Source organism: Maniola jurtina, chromosome 5 (assembly GCF_905333055.1).
Source record: "Maniola jurtina chromosome 5, ilManJurt1.1, whole genome shotgun sequence".
In the NCBI taxonomy this organism is placed as follows: domain Eukaryota; kingdom Metazoa; phylum Arthropoda; class Insecta; order Lepidoptera; family Nymphalidae; genus Maniola; species Maniola jurtina.
In genome coordinates this window covers 358,896-386,895 of record NC_060033.1, presented here as the reverse complement: position 1 = coordinate 386,895, position 28,000 = coordinate 358,896, and the positions used below count along the sequence as shown (strand labels likewise).

General features: G+C 36.7%; 1 protein-coding gene and 2 non-coding genes across 4 annotated transcripts; 2 read left to right on the top strand and 1 right to left on the bottom strand.

The window, feature by feature from the left end:
* Nucleotide 1: 1 nt before the first annotated feature.
* LOC123865389 (electron transfer flavoprotein beta subunit lysine methyltransferase-like) lies at nucleotides 2-27,902 on the bottom strand. Of its 2 annotated transcripts, none has more exons than XM_045906389.1 (5): nucleotides 27,760-27,902; nucleotides 12,289-12,476; nucleotides 1,703-1,833; nucleotides 1,124-1,311; nucleotides 2-297 (listed from the first exon to the last, which is right to left on the bottom strand). In XM_045906389.1, exons 2-5 carry the CDS (start codon nucleotides 12,474-12,476, stop codon nucleotides 148-150), a joined length of 657 nt encoding a protein of 218 aa, XP_045762345.1. In that variant the 5' UTR covers nucleotides 27,760-27,902; the 3' UTR covers nucleotides 2-147. The 2 variants fall into 2 exon arrangements, with proteins under 2 accessions (XP_045762345.1, XP_045762346.1); XM_045906390.1 differs by lacking the exon at nucleotides 27,760-27,902 and adding an exon at nucleotides 18,177-18,285.
* Nucleotides 1,350-1,421, top strand: Trnaa-ugc. Its single transcript has one exon. It is a non-coding gene; the product is annotated as a tRNA-Ala (tRNA).
* Nucleotides 2,468-2,586, top strand: LOC123865832. The gene has a single exon (XR_006796056.1). It is a non-coding gene; the product is annotated as a 5S ribosomal RNA (ribosomal RNA).
* Nucleotides 27,903-28,000: the final 98 nt, after the last annotated feature.

The window sequence follows — 28,000 nt, the reverse complement described above, 5'->3', positions numbered from 1 at the left end:
TTTGTCTCATACAATACTTGTTGGTATTGATGCCAGCCATTGATAAGTACAGAGTTTATGCATGACCGCTATTTTGAAAAAAAAGAAAATGGCGTACATTATAGGTAGGCCAGACTCCATACTAAAATATTCAAACTCCTTTTTAAATCACAATTTATTCAACCGCCACACAGTGGTGTGAGTGAAGCCGTTATTTTCATCGCGAGCCTCCTTCGGTAGTTCGTAGCTAGCTAGTAAAGTCATCTGGTTTTTCCTGCTCGCCGTCAAGCCGTGCCGCCCTGGATCCCCTATAATTACCTGAAAAGATAAATAATTTATGGCTTAAAAATGTTTAAAACTTCTCACTTACCCACTAGAAATATCACTTCTTCCTGTTTTACTAAGCAGACCATACACGGTCTATCAAACATTTTTTATTTTGCGCAATAAAAGATCTGGTGGGAACTGTTTGATTTTTCGGGATAAAAAGTTGCCTATCGCAATTACAGAGATGCAAAGCTGCCTCGGTACCAAATTTCATACAAATCGGTTAAGCGGATGGGTTTTTAGGAATCCCGAGGGAACTCCTTGAATTTCCGGGATAAAAAGTAGCCTAAATCCGTCCCCGGGATATAAGCTAACCCTGTACCAATTTCCGTCAGAATTGGTTAAACTGTTGGGTCGTGAAAAGGTAGCAGACAGACAGACACACTTTCGCTTTTATAATATTAATATGGATCACTTGCTATAACGGTGAAGGAAACCATCGTGAGCAAACTAAATGCCAGTACCTATGCCAATCCGCACTTGGCCAGCGTGGTAGACTCGGGTAAAACCTTCTCATTCCGTGCTCGGTATTGAGCCGGCGGTGATGGGTAATGTGAGATAATGATAATGCGTTCATATAATAAAATCTGACTGACTGACTGATTTATCAACGCATAGCTCGAAACTTCTGGACGGTCGAGCTGAAAGGTATGCTGTATGCGATAGCCATTATGACGTAGACGTAGAGTGACGTAGACTTACGCTAAGAAAGGATTTTTGAAAATTCAACCCCTAAAGGGGTAAAATAGGGGTTCGAAATTTTTGTAGTCCACGCGGACGAAGTCGCCGGCACAAGCTAGTATTATGAGAAACTTACCAATTTATTATCAGCAGTCAGTTTATGGAGCCAGCCAAACAGTAAACTGGCGAACTCTTCATCATAAAACATATCTCCAATCAAAATTACATCAAAATCGTTACAGCTACTACCAACAAAGTTATTTGTGTCAGTTTCCACTTTTGTTTTATTTAGTTCTGCGTTAATTTTCGTAGCCATTACTGCATCTGGAATGTAATATATAATTTCATGTACGTTATTCATCGGGGATGTAGCTCAGTGGTAGAGCGTTCGCTTTGCATGTGAAAGGCCCCGGGTTCGATCCCCGGCATCTCCAGATTTTTGCTTTTTTTTTTAATTTTTATTATTTTTTGCTTTTTTTGATTTTTACTATTTAACTATTATTATAACATTAATTTTGGCATTTGCATAAACATCGAACGAGAGTAAGGTACGCTAATATTAGTATGTAGGTAAGTAACTAAGTACCTACCTAACTACGCTATAATTTTTTTACCCGACTATGGCCCCCGTGCTATGGCAAAGCCATTGTCTGTCTGTTTGTCTATGTAGGGTCGCTGGCAAGCTTGTTGTAATGGGCTTGACATTTATGCTTACAAGGATCAATGTCGTTAGCGACAACTCGTTGAGCGTTGCTCATGGCAGCCGCGATGGCGCCCGCGCCGCAGCCGCAGCCCACGTCCAACACGCGCCGATCCTTGACTGTCTCCATATTGTCCAAGATATATCTGTCATAAACAATTGACATTTAATTTCAGAACATCTAAATTATTAAAACAAAAACTAAAAACCTTAATTTTTTTTTAATATAAGTAACCAAAATAAATTATTATAAAAGAAGGTTCCGAAGATACTGGCAGCGTTCCCTGGCGTTCCCCCTTTTGAATGGCTCGAGTAATAATTCTTTGTCCGAGGTAGAGCTGCCAACGTCGGTCTCCTGTAAAGTCGACCAACGTTTTTAATATTTCCCTAAAAAGCCCTAATTAATAACTACATAAGTAAATAAAACCGTTTACTAATATCAATTACGCTATTTTAAATAAAGAAATGACTTATTTTATTGTATTTTTCTGTCTCCATTAAAAAAAAAGTATTTTTTATTCATTTTCGCGTCATCTATGAGCGTTCATTACAAGGACAAGGAGTTGTCTAGTGTTCACTAGATGGCGCTATGATTCATTTCAAGTGAAGTTTGTGATATTATTCAATTGACCTTAGAAACAAAACAAATAAATCAAAAAATTAAGATGTGAATGTAGTATTTTGGAGGTGCCTAGGACAACATAACGAAAAAAACTTTTTATTTTATCATCAATACCTATTAGTAGGCAGATACTAATATTAAAATTAAACGTTGCTATCGCCAACGTCCATACCATGTTGAATACACCGGTTCTCGTCCGATCACCGAAGTTAAGCAACATCGGGCGCGGTCAGTACTTGGATGGGTGACCGCCTGGGAACACCGCGTGATGTTGGCTTTGATCATTATTTTTAGTAACTTTACCACAAAATAATTAAATGTATCTATAAATTCCGGCACTAATAAAATAAGATGCCTTCCTTATTTTGATGGAGTGTGTCCTGAATAAGTCTGAGTTTTTTATTTCTTTAGTTTTAGGGAAGTCCGAAATTAAGCCTCGATAGCTCAACGGTTGAGGAGCGGACTTAATACCGGAAGGTCGGCGGTTCAAACCCCACCCGTTGCACTATTGTCGTACTCTGGCACAAGCTTTACGCTTAATTGGAGGGGCAAGGGGAGTATCAGTCATGATTAGCATGGCATATTCTTAAAAAAAAAAAAAAACATTTTACAAGTGCTGTAAAGGTACGAGAGGAAAAAGCACCTAGTAAAAAAAAATCTGTACAGAACATCGTGCAATAGTGGTTTTGTGCACGATGCAATAGTTGCATCATTGTAATGTAAACAATCGGCACGCGCCACGTCGCGCGCCGCGCGTCGCGCGTTGTCGCGTGACATGCCAGCATGCCACCATCGACGTGGCAGGTAGGGTTACCACACTAAAACACTATTTAAGGACATCGGGAGAGAATTCAAAATCAAAATCATTTATTCAAAGTAGATACTATTATACGCCTTTTAATAGTCAGAATTAATAGTTTTGTAAGATGATATTGTGGTGATAATAAACTAAAGCTACGAGGGTTCCAAACGCGCTCAGGTCTGAGAAGAGTCCACAACAAATTCAATTTGGCACAAAACCCATCAAACAAGAAAATCAGAAGAAGTAGAGCAATACATCAAAATATAATATATGTAATTAACTTATTATCATAATCACTTGAGTTTTTAAAATACAAAAGAAAAGCAAGTCGTAGTAAAAATAAAAAACGAACTAAAAAGTAAAAAAACATCACTTTGGAAAATGGCGATTTTTTTTTTAAATAAAAATTATATATAAAAATTATAGCCAGCGTCACCCGGGATGACTTAGGTCTTAGGGGCTCTATTTTAGGTATACCCAATAATCTAACTTACCTGCTATACCTAGGTAGATTCATAGTTTGAATTCTATATCGATCTTAAATAAGTAAATACTGAGCTTTGAAATTGGCGTTTCAGATAGGTATAAAATAATTCGATCAAAGCCATTATGCCGTTCTCTGTTCTGCGAAATCCACATTCCCCTGAAAATATGCGTAGGAAGATACATTTATTTTATGGAGGTAGGGGACGATTCCTGGAAGAGGGATTCCCGCGGGATGAGATGAGTCAGAGATACAGACTATGTTGCCGCTCTTCGGGGATTTATTATAATGTTTTTACTAAGTACTTAATAATTTATACTGAACGTTATACGTACTTGGGTATGTAGATAAATGAAGTGAAAAATAATTCTTTAAATCTCAATTAATATTGTTCTTTATATAGTATCTATGGATAAATTTTATTTATTTATTTACCAATTAAAATATTGAAGATAACAATCTGAGAAATGTACTATGAAAGTTCTGAAAATGTACCGAAAACCTTTAGTCATAGGTACTAAAATAAATCATTTTTTAATATCTCTCATATACCAGTGATAGATACTGTAGACAAAATCATGACAGACATAATATTATGAGTAAGTGAAAACTAGTTCCAAAACAAACCCACGTTGAATCATCAGCCGGCAACAACCTGTGTACCACGTGCTAAGATAAATACCTAGCTATAGCGTGGCAATGTTGACGTGGACATTTTTTATTACATTTTAATAGTGGGTTTATGTGATACCTCTTTAGTAGTCCAATGAAACCAAACAATGACGAGTTCAAACCAGTTTTTAGGTCTCCACGTGGTTACAAAAGACGTGGTGGTTTTGACATGGAAGTAGACTTCATAAATCGTTATGAAATGAAAATACGTAAGTACATAATTATACTTATTGTTGTTTTTATTTATTTATTTTTATTGAAAACTAGCTGATGCCCGCAGCTTCGCCCGCGTGGATTGGTCAGATCCCCTGCAGCATCAGGATTGAGGAGTTGGACTCCAAATTTTTTAGGAAACAATGTCGCAAAGTTCCTCTATCGATTAAAAAAGAAATGACGCAAATCGGTTCAGAAATCTCGGAGATTTCGGTGTACATAGGTAGAAAAACTCTTCTAAAATAAATAAATAAAACTAAAACTCGTCGAGCCAGTTACCTTGTCCTACCCAAAACCAGAACAAATTATGGCAGAAAAACCCTTACCTATGAAGGAGCTAAACTTTACAATAAAATACCGGCACAGATAAAAAATGTACACTCATTCAATGCATTTAAAACTGAGTTAGCTGCTCACATTATGAGTAATTCAAGTTACTTCGATAAATGCATTGAATGAGTACTATTTATTTAAGCAAAAAAATGGCGAATAGTGTATTCTTAGAGTTAAGTTCTCATGTGAATGACTTTGCTATGTCTTTATGAGAATAAATATCTTTAAACCTAAACCTAAAAACACAACTCCCTTTTTGAAAGTCGGTTAAAAAGTAGCCTATGTTACGCCCTGGTCAATCTTCTACTTGCCTGTGAAAGTCCCGTCAAAATCGGTTCAGCCGTTCCAAAGATTAACCTTTTCAAACAGACAGACAGACAGACAGACAGACAGACAGACGAAAATTTTAAAAACGTGTGATTCAGTTATGGTATCGTTCAAATAACCATATGAGCTTAATATGAGGTAGTTATTTCGAAATTACAGACAGACACTCCAATTTTATTTATTAGTATAGATATTACAATAAAACTTAAAGCTTGCCTAATCTAATTACTATACAAAATCTTGCCCGCGTGGAATGGTGCCAAGAATACTGGCTGCATTTCCGCGCTGGACAGCCAGGCTGATCCGTTGCACAAAAAAAGAGCCAGCACTTTTGTCACCCGATGAGGCTATTAATTGCGGTTAAATGTCTCTTAAATTTTTTTTTAGGACTAGACTCTATGGCCCTATATTATGTTGAAACAATAATAATTATACCTACTCTGTGCTACGAGTATGTGTAAAAAATATATCGTTCTATATTATATCGATTGCAGGTATAATATTAATAATGTGAAAAGTCATTGTTATTTACTTTGATATATGCCATCAGAATTCTAACCGATAAAGAGCTCCGAGTGCTGTTAATGATAACAGTTAGCACGTTTTTCTTATCAAACAAGCAAGCATTTGACTGAATATCAAGTAAAGTCTTGTGTTTGGGGTAGCCAAATTTCACACAGATATTTCAGGATATTTCCAATCTTACTCTATCCACGGAGAGAAGTTAATATAGGGGCCCCTCTATTACGTAATCCAATGCAAAATGACAGACACAAAAGTCAGTGGGCGTTAACCATTTTGAGTGATCTACCAATCACAAAATTGTGCTTCTGTTTTCCGGGCTAACTTGTTTAGTAGGTACGGAAAAATGCGTACCCTATTACTTGCGTAATAGGAGGCCTGCATTTTAACCATTAGGTTATTAATTATTATACAAATAAAAATTGAATTGTAAAATTTATTAGAACTCATAAACACTATTTTGATATAAATCCAGTGTTGAAACTTGAAAGTTTTTTCATGAAATACTATTCTGACAGGACAATCCCAGAAATACGCATCGAAATATGGTAACCCTAGCTGTCTCGTTTCATAGTTCACAGCTGACGGGGTCATGCGGGCGAGGTCAAGGTCGTACGAGGTCGTTTAAGTTGTGTGATACACAATACTGGTAATAATATTGGTAGTTGTTTTATGTAGGTCTTCAGTGACCTTCCGTTACCGAAGTAGGTACAGCAGATAGGCGTGTTTTCAAAAAATCAGAATTCCCATAGAATTAAGCTTGTAAAATTCTTAGGTCAATGACTTGCTGAGACACCATGGCGGCTCCACCGGTCGCGCCACCGTGGTGGTGTCTTGAACTACCAAACGAGAAACTCCAGAATAGACACTAAGATCGTCATGCAGAAACTGTTCAATTTACATCACTTCGAATTATAATGCAGTACATAATCTTATATTTTCCTTATATTTTCACAAAGACTTTTTAATAAGTATATCTAACTATAGATACTAGTACCAAACAATTCTATGATTTTTTCGTCCTGGGCCCTACCGGTCTACCTATCTACATAACGATAAAGAAAATTTTAAAGCACTAGAAATTATTTCAAAATTTCCTTTCAAATGAAAGGTGCCGACAGGATTTCCATATTTATTGCGATTTCCCCACATCTTTGAAGTGTGAATTTCCAAAAATGATAAATCAACGATAAAATACCAAACAAGAATGAGTCACTATTGCTCACACTTTGATAAATTCCTGAAGCATTCCTATATGACTCACAATCTTACATCTCTTTCCTGAAAAAGAAATTTCATAGTACTATCCCGCTTTACGTTTATTTTTGCTATCCCTTTCTGTCCTAGTAAAAGTTTTCACTTGTCTCTTTCTAAGGCTTTTCGCAGAATACGGAATCACCTTTCTTCTTTCCCTTGAGTGGATCGGTATGTATAGGTGTGGTCTACTTTTATTATATTTTATTAAATGCCTTAAGTTTTGAAATGTATTATGTACGTAACTTTTAAAATTCCTCCCTAAAACAGTGAATCTTTATAGTTTCATCTAGTCCGTCCATTCATCTTTTTATGTGTCACAGCCATTTTAAAAACTTATACAATCTGAGAATCACCATGTTTTCTCTATGTACAAACTGTCATGTAAAAAGGTATGGTTTAGTAAATTATACTTTTGACATTACAGTTCACACATAGACAAATAATATGTCAGCAGACGTCAGCGTGTTTTAAGGTTAGTGGAGACTACGCTATTAAGAAATAGTATGTCTCATCTCAAGGCTTTGGCTAGTTTTACAAAAATAATTAAATACCTAAATAAGAAAAAAAATTGTAGTATTCCTTCCAATTTAAATGAACTAGGTAATTAGTTGCTATCATTTTCAAGGAAACCACGAAAACAACATATTCCAAACCAGGAAACTAAGTACGTAATTCAAAATACAAAACATGGATATCTCTTTACAAATAATTCTCGTGAATTATTATAATGCGATAGTATTATTCTAACTGGTTATTATAATTTGGATTTCCCTCACAATAATTAGCATTGCTATAAGTAGGTATCCATCATTATAATTAATGTGAAAACTAAGATAAAGTTGTTTTTCAGTTTTCGGTAAAACCTTGTGTTGTTTGTTTTTCAATGTTTTTAGAAATAACTCTGAGGATTTTATGAAACTTGCCATCAAGTAGATAGCTTAACATCCCGAGTAAGAATCAAAGAAAGAAAAGGAAAGTTTTATTTTGTAAATTTTGTCACACATTACGTTATACCTAAGAGTTATCCGCTTTCTCCACTTGAATAATAAGTACTTAAATAATAAGACACCTCAAGCAAAAGCAACAAATATTAATAACAATATTAGTAACAATAATTATTTTATTTATCTTTACGGCTAGAAAAAAAATTGTAAAAATACTATAAAACACATAACATTATTGTTAGGTACCGCAACGTGCCGTAACATAACATGAGAACTATTACGTAAATTGTTCATTACAAAACTAACACACAATAAAAAATGTGATGATTCTACTATGAATAGACTTTTAAAACCCGCGTAAAGAATGACTCACGCGTAGCTAAAACTTTTCATTATAACATCTATCTATGAGAAGATAAGGTAGTTTTTCCAATGAAATGTTTATGTCACAACTCTCAACAGAAGTTTTAATATTGAATGAACGACTTGAGAACAACGGAAACACGATCTTATGATTATAACGTTGCAGTAGATTTTGAACCGATTGAAAATGTAGTACGACCATTTGGTATAAAATCCATTTCATTGATAAAACGATAAGAAATAGAAGACGATCTTCGATCAAGAACGGTTGACAACATTATCTTAATTATTATTTATTAGAGGATGCCCGCCACTTCGTCCGCGTGGATTTAGGTTTTTAAAGATCCCGTGGGAACTGTTTGATCTCCCGGGATAAAAAGTTGCCTATGTCAATTACAGGGACGCAAGCTACCTCGGTACCAAACATACAAATCGGTTAAGCGAATGGGTTTTTGGGAATCCCGTGGGAACTCTTTAATTTTCCGGGATAAAAAGTAGCCTATGTCCGTCCCCGGGACATAAGCTAACCCTGCGTGTTGGGCCGTGAAAAGGTAGCAGACGACAGACAGACAGACAGACACACTTTCGCATTTATAATATTAGTATGGAAGTATGGATTGATCGCCTGGTAATTTCAAGAATTTGTAGGGTTTATTAACATCAGGAAAGGTTGTAAACAACATTTTTTTTCTTCATTTAGGTATTCACACAACAATATTATTATGGTTGGGTTTTTATAAATAACTTGATAGTTAATTGAAGGTCATAAATTGACGTGTTGGATTTTGCAAGATTTGGTAAATATTTGATCAATATCAACGCCCGCGACTTTTTCTGCGAGACGCCTATAAGTACGCATAACACTCGGGGATAAAGACTTATAGGAACTGAAATAAACTCGTCCGAATGGCCGAGTTGCCCCTTTGCAATTTTATGAATATTATCAGTACCTATCAGTACGTACTATATTTAAAAGAACTACATTTATGGGAACTATACCTATTTAAGGGAAGTGGGAACGGTACAGATTAGACGGTACACGGTTAGAAATTACAATACCTAGGAAAAGAAAAAAACTTTAATTTTTTTTAGAGTGCGTTGGATTTTTTCGCATTTAAATTACAGGAACATAAAGTAGGCACTAAGTAAGTACTAAGGAGTAAGTACTCGTATTTAAAATTTTCGCGCATACCGAAAAAACATCCTTAAATTCGAAACTTTTTTATACTTACTTCTACTAATTTTTATATAATATTTACACTAGCTGATTCCCGCGACTTCGTTTCCGTGGATGTAGGTTTGTAAAAATCCCGTGGGAACTCGTTGATTTTGCGGGATAAAAGCCTATCTATATCCATTCCAAACAGCCAAATTCGCTCTGTTGTTTTTGCATGAAAGTAACAAACATCCATACATACAAACTTTCGCGTTTATAATATTAGTAGGGTAGTTACCCAATTAAACTCCGCTTAATAAAAAAAGTATGTAAATAAACAACAGATCTATAATACCGGCGGAAATTTATCGCTCAGAAACAGCTCGGAAAATCTTCCAAACTATAAATAATTATATTCCACTCGCGTGCTGGGTATTTCTAATTGTTTTCCTCCACAAATGTAAAAGGCGCGAGGCAGCGGCTCTCAAAGTTTATCGCTTCGACTGACCACGATAGTTACGCATTTAAAATTCACAACGCATTTTAAACAACGATATATTTTTTAACTATATTATTTATAGGCATGCGTTTGACTGCAATCACACCAAAATATCAGTAGGTGGCAGGTGAGATGACTAAACGTGCCTGTTTAGAAGATGCCTTTGCTTTTGGAGGTCCCATTGTAACTGGCGGCAAAAACGGAAGTCGTAAGAGCATTTCGTGGGACGTGCGTCCTTTGAAAAAGTAGAAATTTTGGTATATATGCGAGGACAATTATTAGTGGAAAAGGAGGCGTTTCCTTCATTCGGATATCATGACGGTAACTGCAATTTACTCAGAAGTGTATAAGGTATAAGCGAATATATAGACAAACCCAATATTTTTTTATACCATTTACAGAATACAGCTACACTTTAGGAGCCTATACCGTAAATGTAATATTCATGAGCAGTGTACGTATATTACGAGTAACCAGTATGTGTGCGCAGGTGCGATCGGCGCGGGCGCAGGGAAATTACTCGGCGAACCAACTGCGCTACAAGTTACAACTTCTCACTAACTGGCTTGTGACGTCAATAAAGGGACTGCAGTGAACCGAGCGCGGGTTAATAGAGGTCACTGCAGTACCGGGTAAAAGTACGCATAATGTAATTTACCTCAAGACTAACTAGTCTAGAATCGAGTTATTTATAGACCTTATGGCTTCACTCGGTGGAAATTCTGAAAATGCTTTATGTCTGCCAGTCAGTTTTCCTTTTACTTAATACTAGACTTGCAACGAATATTCGGTTACTATTCGGTATTCGGCCTATTCGGCTGCTTTTATTATATTCGGCCGAATACCGAATATCTACATATTATTCGGCCGAATACCGAATACTTAAATAATATATTTTGTCGTAGAGAAATAATTGGTAAAATGAAAAATTAAAATCGATTGATTACGTATATATTCATATTTTCATTTCTGTTATATTCATTTAAGTAGTCATTGGTACATAAAACAGGTACATAATTTAATCATTTTCTGTATTAAACAAGTTAAAAAAAATTCTATGCATTTGAGTTATTTTCATAATCAAATTTAGAAGGGAAGGTTATGGTACAGAAAGACTAACTTTTCTGCATTTTTAGGAAGTAGTTTACTTCTTTTTTTCTCGTAGACCATCCCAACTTCAGAGCGATGAGTACATTAGAACAAAACAAAGGAGCGCGAAACAATCACGTCTGTACAAGTTTTTGGCGCTAAAATCCGGCCGAATACTTTTGCCGAATATTCGGCTATTCGGTCAGGGGCCTCGCCGAATATTCGGTATTCGATATACTGCCGAATATACTATTCGTTGCAAGTCTACTTAATACATTGATTTTGGAAGCGCCAACTTAATACAGATAAGATTGGAACTACATTATTTATCAAACTTTGGCAATCAATATGGTATCGCGATTCTTCCTATTGGTCAAGGTTGTTAATACTACCACTATTAATCGGTTAAACACACAGTTTCATCAAGAGTATCGTGTTAAATTAAAATTAAAACTTTTATTCAAACAAACATATAAATTAGTCGCAATGAAAACTTGGCACTAGAGGAAAAGGGCGTCAAGGTTTCAATGAGCTATGAAAATGAATACCTGGGAATACCAACCCCTTAGTGGCAATCCATGTTTATACATCCCTCTGGAAGGATATCCTGATGGTAGGTATCTCATCATATGATTGCAAAATATTGGCGATTATTATCCTGGATGTTTCTTTTGCTATGCAACATCATTTTACCGTAATCTCCCAGGAAAAATATCAATTTTTCTAACTTGGCTAGGTGGTGTTCGGAAAATAGGAAGCTTCAAGATGTCACGTCCAAAATTCCTCAGCGCTTGAAGACCAGTCTCCGAATAGTACGTACTGCACTATCATCCGATCTCATACCGGAGAGCGCAGCATTGGAAGACCCCTTGGCGCCTACTAGTGGACAGACGACATCAGAGACCTATGCTAAGCTGTGGACGGACGTCTTTCGGTTGATGATTATGAACTCAATTTTGACTTGTGAGGGGGTTTTTTGCCTGTGTGCAAGCTGTGAAAGCCTAGTGGTTAGAACGTCCGGCTCCTAATCGGAAGTCGAGGGTTCGATCCCGGGCACGCACTTAACTTTTCAGTTATATTATAAGCAATTAAATATCACTTGCTTTAAAGATGAAGGAAAACATCGTGAGGAAACCTGCATTCATGAAAGTATCTCCATGTTCTCAAAGGTGTGTGAAGTCTGCCAATTCGCATTGGGCCAACGTGGCAGGACTATGACCTAAGCCTTTCTCACTCTGAGAAGAGACCCGTGCTCAGTTGTGGGCCGGCAATGGGTTGATCATCAAAATACCTCCAATTATAAAAGAAATGCCCTTACCTAGCAGTAGCCTGACCCCCGGGCCAATAAAACCCCCAGAAGGGGTCAGGGAAGGGACAGTCCTCGACGCGCGCGGCCCACAGGGGACACGCGGGGGTCACCAGACGCAGCAGCAGCTCGGGGGTCAGGTGGCGGCGGCTGGGGGCCGTGTGCTTGAGGAACTGCCACGTGAACTCCTTCAACAACATCTGGAATTTAAAAAATCCAGTCAAGTGCGAGCCGGACTCCCATACGAAGCGTTCCGTACCATGGTAGTACATTAATTTCGAAAAAGTTATTGAACGAGATTGCTCCTAATTAATACAGTTTTTGCTTGGGTTTCTTTGATTATGCAAATATCTATTACTAGCTGACGCCCGCGACTTCGTCCACGTGGATATAGGTTTTTCGAAATCCCGTGGGAACTCTTTGGTTTTCCGGGATAAATATAGCCTATGTACTAATCCAGGACATTATCCATCTCCATTCCGAATTTCAGCCAAATCCGTCGAGTGGTTTTTGCGTGACGGAGTAACAAACATACACACTCACACACATACACACAAACTTTCGCCTTAATAATATTAGTTGAAGTGTGATGTAGGTTTATTTTAGCGATTCTTATATACTTATTCTTAGTTATTATAGACAAACATTTTCCGTGACGCCATTATACGTCATACATACACTTATGACCTAGCTTGAATAGAATACCTTCTACGTAGTCATTTACATACTTGAGTACCTACTTCACAATATCCTTACTAAACTAACTGGGTATTAATTGAGTTTTATGCATAGACGTATAAATACTCGTTTTAAGCTAATTAACAAATAGTTTAATCACTAAGTACCTACCTACAATATCACTCTGATTTCCGATCTAAACTTTGTACCTACAATGTAACCTACCTACATAAAATTGTTATTTGACACTACATGCAAAAATTAAGAGGAAAATATCATGATAACAAATTTATGTTATGACGCCCTGTGAAACGCAAATTGTTGTTTGTTTTTGTAATGTTATACCTACCACTTTTTAGTTCATCAAAAGTTAGCAGACTTCACAACTTTTGGGAAGATTATTATGGGGTGGGGAACTTTCAGGCATGAAGGTTTCTTCACGAATCACGATGTTATCCTTCGCCGTTGAAGTAAGTTTAATTGCTTAAGAAAGTTAAAAACGCATTTTCGAATAGGTAGACAATAGACATTTTTCTGAAAGGAGATCCGTGCTTAGTAGTGCGGCGACGATGGGTTGTGACGATGATGATGATGATGATGATGAAATGAATGCATGAATAAATTTAAGTAATTAATTATCAAGTTTTCCTCAAGTGTCCTATAACCTTGTAGGCTGTCAAATATGGGTTTGGAATAATAAGTAGACCCTGGTTGAGTACTAGGAACATACTAGGACGAAGTGTAAAATTTTCCTCAACTAAGCATGTAAAATAGCGGGCGAGCGCGTGCGCACACGAGATACAACCGTAGGTAAGTTTCTAGATAAAGTAGGTGCGTACCTACTAGCACAGTTTTACAATCTGTATTGTATGCTTTGAGTATTGCTGTTGTCATGCAGCTCGCGCAAAAAAATTACTAAGTAGGTTTCAAAGATACTGAGTTTTGATTGATAGCTGCAGGCTGCAGCGTGCTAAGATGAAGAAATAGGGTACACAGTTTTCCCTTCAGTTTCCGTTTTAGTACAACGATGCGGGGAGAAATAAATTCTAGGCGTACAGAAATCGTTTATAATTTGGAAATTAAAAACGGTGACGGAAAACGGTGGCCCAGAAGAAAACCAGCGCGGTGAACAATGACCTTAACCATTGTTGCTCTTCTTCAAAGACCGTTTGTTACGGCATTATCTACGGTTAAATTGGCATGCAGATAGCTATTGTGACGTAGACATCCGCTAAGAAAGGATTTTGGAAAATTCAACCCCTAAACGAGTACCTAAAATGGTTTGAAATTTATGTAGTTCACGCGGACGAAGTCATGGTAATAAGTTAGTTAATGGATATTTAGCACAACGTATTGGGTATTGGACAAAATGCGTATTTTCCTTTAATGTAATTGTTATCCAGTTGTGACGTGGTCGTAGGGCGTCAACTAACAGCGTCGCGTCGTGTCGATTGATATTGTATTCAATATCAAAACAATTATAATCTCCTTTCTGCGTATTTTATCAAATGTAGAGCTGCTGATCATTATCACGCGGTGAAAACTAAACTGACCTCATACAAAACACCATCACAGAGTAAGGTACAGCAGAGGTTCGACTACTATGAATTTCTTTATACTGTGACTGTCTTCTAGTCTCAGTGTTTTCTACGGTAAGTGTAGACCGAGACGAGATCTTTACAATGGACCAGTTTTTTCTGACAGAATTACAGCTGATGTAGTTGTAACTCAGAATATGCGATGCATCCAGTGAGCATATTATTGTACTACGTACTGCTGCGTATTTTGTCGTCATCTAACGACCTCTAATGTCGTTAGCCGTTGTAACGAAAAGAAAAGGAGAAGTTGCAGCATAGTGTTTAATTTAATTCTTATTCCAAAGCTGTGTTTTCATAAGCATTTCAACGTCTATTGCTCTACCCACTGTCACTTCAGCTTCGCGACTCAATGATCTACGTCCGCGATAAATATCTAGTGCCATGTCCCAATCTAGGCACAAAAATGAAAATATAGAAAATAATTTCATATTTGTGCCTTTAGGGGTGGAGACCATGGGTTCCTGGGGCGACGATGCCAGATCCTTTTTTAAGAACCTGTCATCCCGTCTCGTGGAGTCCACGGGTGACCGGAGCTCTGGCAGCTACCTCGGTCAGCATATTAGTCCGGCCATTCAACGAGGTAACGCAGCTTTCTGGACACCTTGGTTCGTTACAGTGGTTTGGATGATATTTTTGGTTTGCAATTTTTATATTTAAGTATTTTTAGTGTTTGTTAATAAAGAATATGTATTTATCTCTCCCATTCATCGAAACAGTCGCAGTCGTACAACGTAAATAAACCCAGATGCTCTCCTCAACGCGACGCGACGTCGGCGCGTGGCACAGCGGGGCGGCATCAGTGCTCTACTTATCAGTTATCATTATCACATTGACCGGTACGTGCCAGTACCATACCGTACACTGTACTATCAGGCAGCCACCAAAACAATCTTATCTCTTTGCTCGGTACGCATTTTGTTCTGCGCTGATTTAGATGTTTGAGGACGTAGGCCTTGCGACGCAGGCATTTTGCAAAAACAAAGCTTGCGTAAGAAAAAATATTTTATATTCTAATCTTATGATCTCAGACCCTGTCAGGGTCGAACCCCCGACCCCCGATTAGGAGGCCGACATCTCAACCATTAGGCTATCACCGCTAAAGAAAAACTTTACAATATACATACTCACATACATTAGGGTTCCTAAAACATTGCACTTTTTTGGGCAGTCGTGTAAAAAGTCAAAGGCTCGAGTATGTTTTTTTAAGTAAACCTACCTAAAGAGTAGGCAGTAGTTACCGGACGGGTTTTTGGGAGTAGAAATCCTATGCCTACCACCCAACTCTCGATTGGCAAGGGAGATCTCATTGTTTAGGGTTGGAACTTACCCAAGTTTCAATCTTTCGGCTATGGAGCGATACAGTATCGGTACGAAATTGATCAATAATTTCAACAACCAATTCAATTATTTACCTTGAATCTAAATACTAGATTGACATCTATGAATCATTGTTTTCAATAAAATAGTTTGCGATAGGTAACCTGATACCTGATACCTGATAAGACAGAATTTGATAAAGCTAAGTGGGTAAAAGCATTTGGGAAATTCAAAGAAATTGTCTTTTTGGCAACTGATTATAATGATAAAGTCTATGATATACTATAAGTATGACATATTATACCAGGTGTTATGTGATAAGCCGTTTATTTTTAGCAGCTTCTGTGAAATAATCATAAAACAATAAATAATAATTATTATGGTAACCTGTATAGTTACTTCAGTTCGGTGAATCATGACAAAAGATAAAATATCACTTATCTTGAATGGAATGTTCAAAGTCTACATGTTCTACTCTATACTCTTTGAGAAGTAGAAGGCTGATGTATTGGCAGGGAAATACTGCCAATTTCCTTTATCATCTCTACCATCGTGAGACCGAAAGAGTTGATCAAATTCTTCAACAAAAAGGAGCCTCTGAGGTGCTGGCGCTTAGAAGGCAAAATTTATGCTTTGCAATGCCAGCTCGAACGGGTCATTCTGGACTAAACAGACACATGTACAAGCAATAAGGCCGCCTTTGCACACAATTGTTTTTTTCTGTTTTCTTCTTTCTGTGTTGTGATTCTTTACATGTGTTTTTGTGTGCAATAAAGTGTTTTATCTATCTATCTTAAGCTCCAAGGCGCAGATATCTGCAGACTATGCCATGAGTCTATGGAGACTCCGATGCGCATAATCTGCTATTGCCCTGCTCGAATGCATCAAAAGATCCAAAAATAGCAACCATCTAGGGAAATACTTTGAACACCATGAGGAAGCAACTCTATTTCCAGTCAGGAAAGTGCTGCTGTACCTTTCGGCCAAGTATTATAAGCAGGGAATCGTAAACTAACTGATGGCGATCACGAAGGATCGGAGATTGTGATACAGGGAATCCAAGGACCTGCGCAGCCCCAAGGAAGAAAGAAGAATATCAAGAGAGAAGACAGCAACGCTGCTGATCCTTAGAGGAACTGCAGCTTAATCATCTAGAGCACTTTGTGACATTTAAAGGGTGCCTAGATTAGCCAGTGTCACTTGTGATGTAAGGATTCTAACATCCAAATCTGTTCAGACATTTAGTTTGGACTGTCGTTTAATTATTTATTAAACTAAGTTAAGGTTCAAAAACCTTAGAAGGTCACCGAGTAAGATTAGGTTATACTTGAACCACAGTATATTGACCTGCTCTGCAGATTGTGGGACAGTGAGTCAAAATCTAGTTCAGTTAACGACTAATCACTAAAGTATCTTTTCACGCCTATCTCCCCGGCCAATCGGCGGGCTTCGCGAATTTGATTCAACTTCTACGTCGTGTCTTGTGAACTCTTGAGACGTGTGGCGTGACCTTGTTTCTCGACTGTGTATGCAATGGATGTATGACTTGCGACATTCATCGTGGAGACAATTACATGTAATAATAGTTTTACTGATAGGGTAAGTTCGTGATATTTGGCAGATACTAAATCATCCAAGATTCGTTAATTGATGATGAGTCATGAGACTGAGAGGAAATAAATACAATTTATTGGACTGACGATATAAAGCGGCGGTGGGAAGTGGCTGGATGAGGAAGGCTTAGGACCGGGTGTGGTGGCGCTCTTTAGGCAAGGTCCATGTCCAACAGTGGATGTCCACAGGCTGACGATGATGATGATGATGAAATTTTCTAAGACCCGACAGAACAGGACGTCGCGGCCTCAGTTTGATGCTAGATTGAGGCTCTTCACTTATACCTACTCAAGCACTTATTAGACTATTAATTTTAGTAACTATAATTACAGATACTTTGTTTTACAGTTGTTATACAATTTCAGTCAGCTAAATAGTAGCGAACAAAATGATACTTCTGATCAAAATACTTTTTCTTTAGTTTACTGAATACGAATCTGAACTCTGAAGCGACACAGTCTAAAACTACACTTAACTTGAGCCCAAAGTTCTTGATTTCAACTTTTGAATAAAAAATAGAACTCATTTCCAAGCAATACAGCCTACCACCGTGCTGAAATTGAGTCTAAAGTTGGTGATTTCGATCAAAACAGTATACTTTACAGTAAAATTTGAACATTCTGTTCTGATTTAGTTATTTGCTCCTCTCGTATATTTCGTGTATTACTAACATACATTTCTATGCTAACATACAACCTTTTTTTTTCCAGCTCCTCATTATAAAGTCGCTGACTTCCCTGTTGCTTTCAACAAGTGAGAGGTGTAGTGTTGTGGTGTCGGTTTGTACGTTGTCCTCGCACTGACGTCGTCGGTTGTTACACAACATCATTGAATCTCATATGCAGTGACGGATTAACCCTTAATCAAATTAAGCAACTGCCTAGGGCATCACATCTGAGGGGGCACCAGAAGAAGCACAAAAAAAATCCGCCCTAGGGCATATCACGTCTCACTCACGTCACCAAAAACCACACCAAAGAGTTTCTAGGACTAATTTGAAAATTCGCGCGTTTTAAGTTGACATAGAGGCCCATCTAGAGTCATAACCCCACTCCCGCTTGTGCATTCGACAATTCGAATGCCCCCGAAAGCCGCAAGGCGCATTTCAATAAATAAATAAATTATACTTTGGTTTTTATTGTTGTCGCACCTAACTACTCCACTTCTAAAGTACGTTACATCTCATCATCTTATTTTACAAAAAACTAATGTTTCTAGGCGGTAAAGGTTTAAAGACCGATTCTAGTTGAAATACGGATATGGGGGCCCACAGGCATGGATTGCTTAGGGCACCAAGTAGTCTTAATCCGTCACTGCTCATATGTAAGCATTTTACTGCGCACTAGTTATTAATATTTCTACACACGGATTCGAGACGCAGCCGGGTCGACTGACAAGGATGTGTGAAGTCCGTTAGTTCTACATTCATCGATCATCAGACTAGGTTAAGTAGTTTTGAACTATGAACCGAACGCTGGAGTCTAAGTTTTGATTTCTATGTGTTTTTTGTTGTTATATGTGTTGTTTTAACTTGCAGGTGGTAAAGAAAGCTTCTTTCTCTATCATCATACCATCATCATCATCAAAATCAGTGCTATAGCATTTTTGACCTCAGGTCTCGTACAATTTGAGGAATCTACCCTAATTCCAGTCAGAAAAGTGTACCATGGCGACGAACTTCATGGCAGCGATCACAACAAATCAGAGACGGTCCCCGTAATAGGTAGATACAAACTACAGGACTCCAAGAACTTGCAAAGTCCCAAAAAAAAGAAGAAGAAAGACCATTGATTTTTTCCAGAAGATTCGTCCATCGATCTCTAAGTAATTAGTATCTATCTTATTATGGAACGCTCGTTTTCCAAAACTTCTCATACAAATTGGTTTTGGTTTAAGGTCTTGGCTACCCCATCCAACCATGAGGCCGACCATTGCTTCTACGTCTCCACTCTCCCTGGGTGTGAGGACATTATTTGGTGCCTGATGCTCAGCCATACGCTGTCCATGTCCAGCCCAATTTACCTTTGCGATTTTAAAGTGCTGTTTAAAAATTTTTAATAAGTAAAACTTATACTTAGCCTAATTTAATTTTATTGTTGAAAAATCATACCAGCGTGGAATGATACCAAAAATACTAGCTGCGTTTCCGCGCTGAATAGCCAGGCTGATCCTTTGCGCAAAAAATTAATCACCCCTTCTGTCACTAGATGATGCAATAATGTGATATTAAGTATGTTTTGGTCAAAGAAGAGGAAGTTTTGTTTAGAACAGATGCCGTACAAGAGAATTTGTGTTACGCGATTCTTGTTTACAAAAAGTCCGTAGGTAACTCTAAAGTTCATGACCCATTTGGAAAAATCTTTGTTTTTATCCTGTTTCGCTTTATATTACGAACGACCCCGGAGATTTCTTGAAACAACGAATTTCGTAACCGAAATAAAAAGTTCAACAACAAAAAGTATTTTTCAGAAATCTTTACATAAGTAGGTCACATAAGCAGTTCAGGTCATGTAGTTTTCCTTATATTTACTAAAATATAGATCCTCGACTTCGTCTGCGTGGATTTAGGTTTTTAAAAATCCCGTGGGAATTTTTGATTTTCTAGTACACAAATCATTGAATTATAATAGGCATAGGTAGGTACCTAGTTCATCTTGAAATTCATTGAACTTTACGGTTACTACGTAGTACGTACGTGTACACTGTGAGTATGTTGCGTGACCCACATTCGCGTAGAGCACGTTCGTCTCCACGGCTGAGTATTAAAAACTGATAACGTTTCTAATGGGCCTACGTGAGTAATAGCAGGTTTAACTTTTTTGGAACTTTAAGGCATCCAGGCAAGTACCTATTTCTTACAGGCTGTAGTTAAAAAAAATATCCGTCATGTTACCTCCTTGTTCTAAATATTATTTTAAGGACTCCATGAAATGCGTATATCTAAATTTGTGAAATAAATTTTCATTTCATTTCATTTCATTTCATTTCAATTTGTCAAATAATACCTATTCTCCTACATAATAATACCTACCTACTTAATATTTTGTGATTGTTACAAAGAGTTTGTAATTATAAACAGTGAATTCTTACTATAACAAAGTTTTTGTTAATATACCTAAGTACCTAGAGTTTTTCCTGTAGGTAGGTATCATAATGGTAAAATCCACTGGCTTTTTTCCATTAATTTGCATACGGCACTAACCGGAACACTGCGCCGGAGAGGTCGGTGTAGTTTCATCTGTTTGTATGTTGTAAGTAAATACCTATTGTTATAATAAAAGTTGCATGCCAGCAATCAGCTTTGCATTCATGAGTTTAGAATTTTATAATTTCTAAATTTCTGGTCTGGTCTGGTGGAAGGCTTCGGCCGTGGCTAGTTACCACCTTACCGGCAAAGCCGTACCGCCAAGCGATTTAGCGTTCCGGTACGATGCCGTATAGAAACCAAATAGGTATGGATTTAATGAAAACTGCCGTACCCCTTCCAGGTTAGTCCGCTTCTATCTTAGACTGCATCATTACTTACGACCTGGTGAGATTGCAGTAAAGGGCTAACTTGTATCAGAATTTTAAAAAATCTTATCTGAAACAAATCAAAAGGAATTAGGTACAAGCTGGTACCAAGTGACTTTAACGTTTTCAAAGTCTTAGAAGTGAACCAATGATATGAATCACATTTGTTGTGGTGCGCCGCACGCCCTGTGTATCGATTGATAACCCTGAAGGTCAGCCCGAAGGCCAGCCTATACGGGCTAGTTCAAAGAACTTTGAGGTTTACTTTGACTGGCGATGCATGCGCTGGTCGGCTTGGATTGCTTCCGTGAAACGAACCATTTCTCCGTATCTAATAGCCTATCAGAGTTATAGATCTATGACAAATGAGCTTATGGAAAAGTCGGAAAACACGTATTGAACATTAATAGTTAACATAAATACCTACTTATAATAAATTTATTTGTGTGTTTGTAAAGATACCTATATTTTTAAAGTCAAGAGTGAAGACAAAACACAAGACTGCTTTTTGAAAAATACAGACTTTGCGATATCTTCATAACACTTATTATGTTTTTGTAAAATTAACTAAACTTAGTTTACATTAAGCTTCTATCGACGACGCAAGAAAACCAAAACAATGGGTGAACATGAATAGTGGAACATAGGATGGGGACGCACCCACACATCCCCCGCGCTAACCCGGTGGGTGATAGAGCGGGTGATGTACGGGTGTGCGGGGCGTCCCCCCGCCTCATACACCGATTGCCATCTCGACCTGTCGCGTACTATATCCACCTACTCGTGACGATTACAAATCAATAAAGCTAACATAATGATAAGATGCCAATCAAATAAACAAGAACAACTAAATTGTCATGATGATTACTGCTTTTGTGAGATAAAAATTTAAACGTATACAGATAATAAGTAGGTACCTACTTAGGTACCGAAATAGACATCTAAGACACCTGCCAATTGCTATAGTAAGTTGTTTAAAAAAATAGGTAAACACATCATTTTGGTGTGAATTGTGAAATCGCCTCGCGGGGTTGTCGACCGACCTTACGAGGTAAACGAGAGCGGTTATTGACCCTACCTTCCTATAATAAATAAATAAATATTATCAGTTTCTTGTAGTGACTTAGAATTCTTATTAGAATCTTTGTATTATACGAGTAAATCTATACTTATGTAAAACTTCTACCCATTGCATCGCCCGCTCACTGAATGAGAAGGGATCCTTATTCCTTACCTACCTACTATCAATCCACAACGCTGCTGCCAAGAGCGGATTGGCAGATATTACCTTTAGGAAATCTCGGGCATGTAGATTCCTTCACGATGTTTTTCTTCACCATTAAAACGTATGTGATATGATATTTAATTGCTTAAAATGCGCATGAATTCGAAAAAATAAGGAACCCCCCTATAGGATACTGACGATGACGTACTATTATTCATTAGCTATCATCGGTTTCGAGGTCTAGATTAATTCAATAACTACCAACTACATTTGAATCAACTAGGTAAAGTATTGAAAACAATTCAATATTATTATCTTATATAATCGATGTCATATTTTATCAAACAGGTGAAAAATACAAGCATTCTTTTATCATTTCTGCGATACATTTAGGTTTTACCTATTTCAACAATAATCTCCTGCAAATTGCACAATCATATTGGACGTTATGAAAGGTATTTATACCTAAATACTTAATACATTGAAGTGTTAACCTACACTAATGATTGTGACCAGTTATGTAATTTCAGCAACAATATTATGAACAATATTTATATGTATTTCTAAAGCACCTATAATGTAGATATACTTGTAATTATAATTAATGAGTTACTTGGGTAAATATTGATAGATCATTATAATGGACCATTTTTTTGCGATTAACGGGTCCTATCCTGTACTGTGCTGTGGTAGTTGAGATGGCATTAAGTCAGAAATAGTAGTTTCGAGAAAACGGAGCTTATTTTGTAGTACATATTCTATTTTTGTGAAAAAACTATAAGTATTTACTTACATCCGATTTTCATGCTGCATAGAAGCCTACCGTTACATCGTCAAACTGTGGTATGGTGTAGTCCGGTTGTCGCCGCTAAACGCGTCCAGCGGGATTAGAATAAAATTAAACATCTATCCAGTTGTCCCCGTTTTCTATCACCGTTAACGGGGACAGCGGGATTAGAATAAAAACCTAGATAAAACTAAAAGCTCGCTTGACAATCATTCCATATATCCCTTACCTTTGTAGTTTGTACTTGGAAATAAATCGCCGATTACCACGGCAACGAAACATGAAATGGTACCTATAACTTTAATGTCACAAAACTTGAAAGTTACGTTATTTTTCATTGAGCAACTTGTACAAAAATTTGTAAGAAACATTTGGAAAACTCTAAGCGGATTGTATTGAGTTACATGGGGTCACAAAGTATAGGAAGCCAAAACAATACCCAACTCCCCAGTTACTTAGAAGTTAGAACCTGCCCTTCAGTTTTCTGGGAAAGTTCACTTGGTTGGTTGCTGCAATACGGTTCTTTGGTAACAGAGATTAGTCCCCGTAAGTATGTAGTACTTTATCATTCGCTGTAACTTATAATTTGTTATTTGCTTCAGTGTTCTGCCTCAGAATACATAATAGTGTTCAGCTGGAATTGAGTATCAACTATCAAGACACCATTTCTTTGAAAACAATTTGCCCCGATCAGTTCACAATTCACATCCGTTTTTCGCTTCGATCCACTAGGTACCAAGTTAGATACTTGTAATGAAATAAAATAAAAAACAGAAACGAAAAAAAATCAGTCCAGACCTAAAACCGTCTAAGCGTAAATGACCTTTCCCCAAAATGTTCTTTCTCGTCCTTTTTGTTTCAGAATGTCTTTTTTAACGAAGGCAAAAACTAATTTCAGTACAGTCTATTACAGAAGGTTACAGAGATAAGCGTACATCTAGAATCTAGATAAATGCGTACATCCTTAAACGCCTAAACCACATGTCCAATCTGTACCGAGGACATGTTTCAGTGAATCCCCCACACCACTGCGCTATGGAAAGGACGGCGCTGTTTGCATGTCGCTATAGCACGCTCTAGGAATACCCCTGTAAAATGAAATATGATAAAGTTCATATTATTGTCAATACTTACTATTTTTAAGGTTCTGTATCTCAAAACGAAAACGGAATTCGCATAGAATCACTTTGTTTGAAACTTAGAGAACACTTTGAAACCTAGAGATAGGTGCTCTATATAATGCGTTTTAATGTAAAGGTAGATACGAGTAGGTACTACGTTAGATAGGTGGCGATTTAGCAAGTTATAATTTATTTTTTAAATATAATATATATTTATGGAAGGGATTTCGAAATGACGATTCCTGGTATCGTGAAAATAACTTCCTTCTGTAGATAAAAATAAAAACGACTTAAAATGTCAAAAATTGTAAAAATAACAAAGAATAAGAAGATCAATGAAAAACAGTGGTCAGGAAAACTTTTATCTCTACAAGAGATCCCTGCCTGTGACCCTAGGGTTTGTAAGGTTAAACGCAATAGGCATAATAACGTAAGTTACCTTTTTAATCAAGAACATTCAAAATAAACATCCCTCATCTCTTATTCATTTCTTCGAAAAAAAAGTAAAAAATATTGCTACAAACTGTAATACCTAATCAAACTCAAGGTTTGTTTGAGGAAACTAATAATATGCAAAACCCACATTAGAATTTATACAGAAGCCGATTGTTTTGGCGACTTCTACACAATATTCATGGCACAGAATCAATTATTATAATGAACAGATAAATCGGAACGAGGAATTCCCACAAGCTCGAGCGAGAAATATTTTTGACTCAGTGTCCTCATTATAAATTTAATGTGGGAACTGATAAATAATACCTATCATTAGTTTAATAAGATAATTATTGGAAAAAACAATAGTTGGGGGAGCGATAGTATTTGATTATTTAGTAATTGAAATTTCCCAGCCACGGGTCAAAAAGTTTATCACCAAAGTTCGTAATGTCGAAGACATAATGTCCAAAACAACTATTAACATAATAATATTAAGTGGAAGACAATTACTGATATCTGTATTGCTTATAATATTGTTTTGGATTTACCCGGAAACTTGTTATGTTTACGCAGGCGCATACTAAATTCATAACAACAGATATTTGTAGTTAATTAAATTAGTAATTTACCGGAATCGTACCTAACCACAAAGTACGATACCATTAAATTAACGAAATTAAAATTTGGATTTTTCACAGAGCAAACTCTAGAAAATAAATATACTTAGATAAAAACCTTGCAAGAGAGGCTAACTTGAATCTGAACAAAAATAATAAAAAAAGTTTTGACATCCATAAAAGTATTAGTAGATAAGTAGGTATATTTTCATATAAATATTAAAATAAGTTTATTTAAACCAAGTATAACAATAAAACTTATAGCTATGAGCTAGCCTAATCGAATTACTGAACATTGAATAATTATTTATCATATACGCTTGGAAGAGGAGCAAAAATATTGGCTGCAATTTCCAAACTGAACATTCTCAATTAAATAAAAAAAAATTCATTAAGTTAAAGTAGGCACATGTTGTTTGTTTAAAGTAGTTCATTTTAATTACTAACGTTTGTAAACATCAAACACCGAATACCTACCTACTGTTGGTTTTTTTTTTTTTTTTTTTATTTATTATTATTTACATTTAAAATATACAGAGAGTTTTTATTACAGTCAGCGCCACAAAAACCACTTTATGTTAATTTAGGTTTAAATGATGAAGCAAGTCTGCACAAGCCTGATAGAGATACGAGTAGGAGAGTAATTAACGATAATGATAATCGCGTTGCTAATGCCGATCATTGCTCTGTCTATGTAGTGATGGGTTGCGTAACACAGTGATGAGCATGATGCACTGTATCTTGAACCAAGTGTTTATTTTCAAGTAGCTGTGTGATAATAGATAAGTATTGACTTGTTCATCATCTTCATCGATATCATTGTAACCCGTCGCTGGCAACTGATTGGCTTATTGTAAATTGTAATAGATCAATATTCTATAGGTATAAATGATTGATTCAAGGAACTAAACGTCGAAAAAACAAATTGAAGCTAGATTAGAATAATAATAGATGTAAGTACATATCTCTATTTGATTGAATTCCCATGATCAAGAATCATGACTTAAAAGTTCCCATATATACAGGGGTCTCTTTTCAACTTTTATTAATAAAATATAGGAGACTTGAGTATCAATGTTTTTGAGTTTGATATTTAGATTTCTTATTTTTAGCTTACCCTGTTACTTACATTCATTGAAAGTAAAAATATGAGCACACACTAAATTGCTTTAGGCAAAAGGTATAAGTTCTGCTTATCCTATTAATTCATAATTATCGTGAATTGCATCGAGTGAAATATTATTACACAACCGGTTTAACCATGACCTCGCCGCAAGCACCAACAGCATTTTATCAACAAAACCCACTCAGTTAATTACCTAATTAGGTACCTTGTACTCGATAATACCCTATTACCTACTTATAAGTATATAATTTCTTTTTCTAATTCTTCTTGACAACATATTATGATGGTTAATTTGCAAACCGGCTGCAACTTATCAAATCTCAATTTAAAAATAGATGTTTTAATTTTTTAAGAGATAGAGCTAACGCTACCATATGATATTTCCTCAAATACCTACCTATTACGTATGTAACAAACACTAATAATATTATGTCAACAGCATCCGTTATTTTATTTACCACTAGCTGATGCCCGCAGCTTCGCCCGCGTGGATTGGTCAGATCCCCTGCAGCATCAGGATTGAGGAGTTGGACTCCAAATTTTTTATGAAACAATGTCGCAAAGTTCCTCTATCGATTAAAAAAGAAATGACGCAAATCGGTTCAGAAATCTCGGAGATTTCGGTGTACATAGGTAGAAAAACACAACTCCCTTTTTAAAAGTCGGTTAAAAAAGTAGCCTATTTTACGCCCTGGTCAATCCTCTACTTGCCTGTGAAAGTCCCGTCAAAATCGGTTCAGCCGTTCCAAAGATTAGCCTTTTCAAACAGACAGACAGACAGACAGACAGACAGACAGACAGACAGACAAAAATTTTAAAAACGTGTGATTCAGTTATGGTATCGTTCAAATAACCATATGAGCTTAATATGAGGTAGTTATTTCGAAATTACAGACAGACACTCCAATTTTATTTATTAGTATAGATACCTTCAGGAAGTCAGGGCGTCATAAACTTTTTTGGATTGCTAAATCGCAATAATAATAAATGAAATATTAAACGAACCATTGATATAGATAGGAGGAATATGAAACGAACTAGCTATCAAATAATATCTCAATTCCCCAGATTTTTAACAGACGAATCTTTTAATAGTTATCAACAATTCATCGAAATGGCATTGTTGCTATTCAGTTCTATCATATTTTACTAATTGCATTGAATATAGAAGCCAAGGTTGCATTAAATATTATAACGCACTAAACGCAACTATAACAGCATCCGTTAAAATACCCCAGTTTGGAAATAAAAAAAACCAACAACAATCCTTTCCCTATCGAAATAGACGCGGGAATTCCGACTCAACAACGGATAAAACGCACTCACACATGCAAGAACTCGATAACCTTAACGTTCGTAGAATCTTTGGTTGCGTGGACTCCCCTCTAATGCCCTCCGTACACAGCACTGAGAGGGGAAGGGAAGGTCAAAATATAATGGACGTAATACCGAGCAAGTCGAGACTTGAGAGCTGCACTGGATTTCACAGGTGATAGTATGGTGAAATGTTACTTGTTACATTTGAACACTGAATAGATTCCACACACACAACAAAATTTACTACACACAAAACCACAAACACATAGATTCGCAACATGTGAATTTCGAGGAATCTCTTTCAATACTAACCGGGCGCCACGCACACATAGAAAATCTCGCGCGTGCGTCAGCTTCACTATAAATACGTGGA

Coding starts and splice junctions, on each gene's coding strand:
- LOC123865389 (XM_045906389.1), bottom strand. CDS start 12,476: ATGTTGTTGAAGGAGTTCACGTGGCAGTTCCTCAAGCACACGGCCCCC. Junction 1,312..1,702: donor CGCTAACGACATTGATCCTT/GTAAGCATAAAT, acceptor ATTACATTCCAG/ATGCAGTAATGGCTACGAAA. Junction 298..1,123: donor TGACTGCTGATAATAAATTG/GTAAGTTTCTCA, acceptor TTATCTTTTCAG/GTAATTATAGGGGATCCAGG.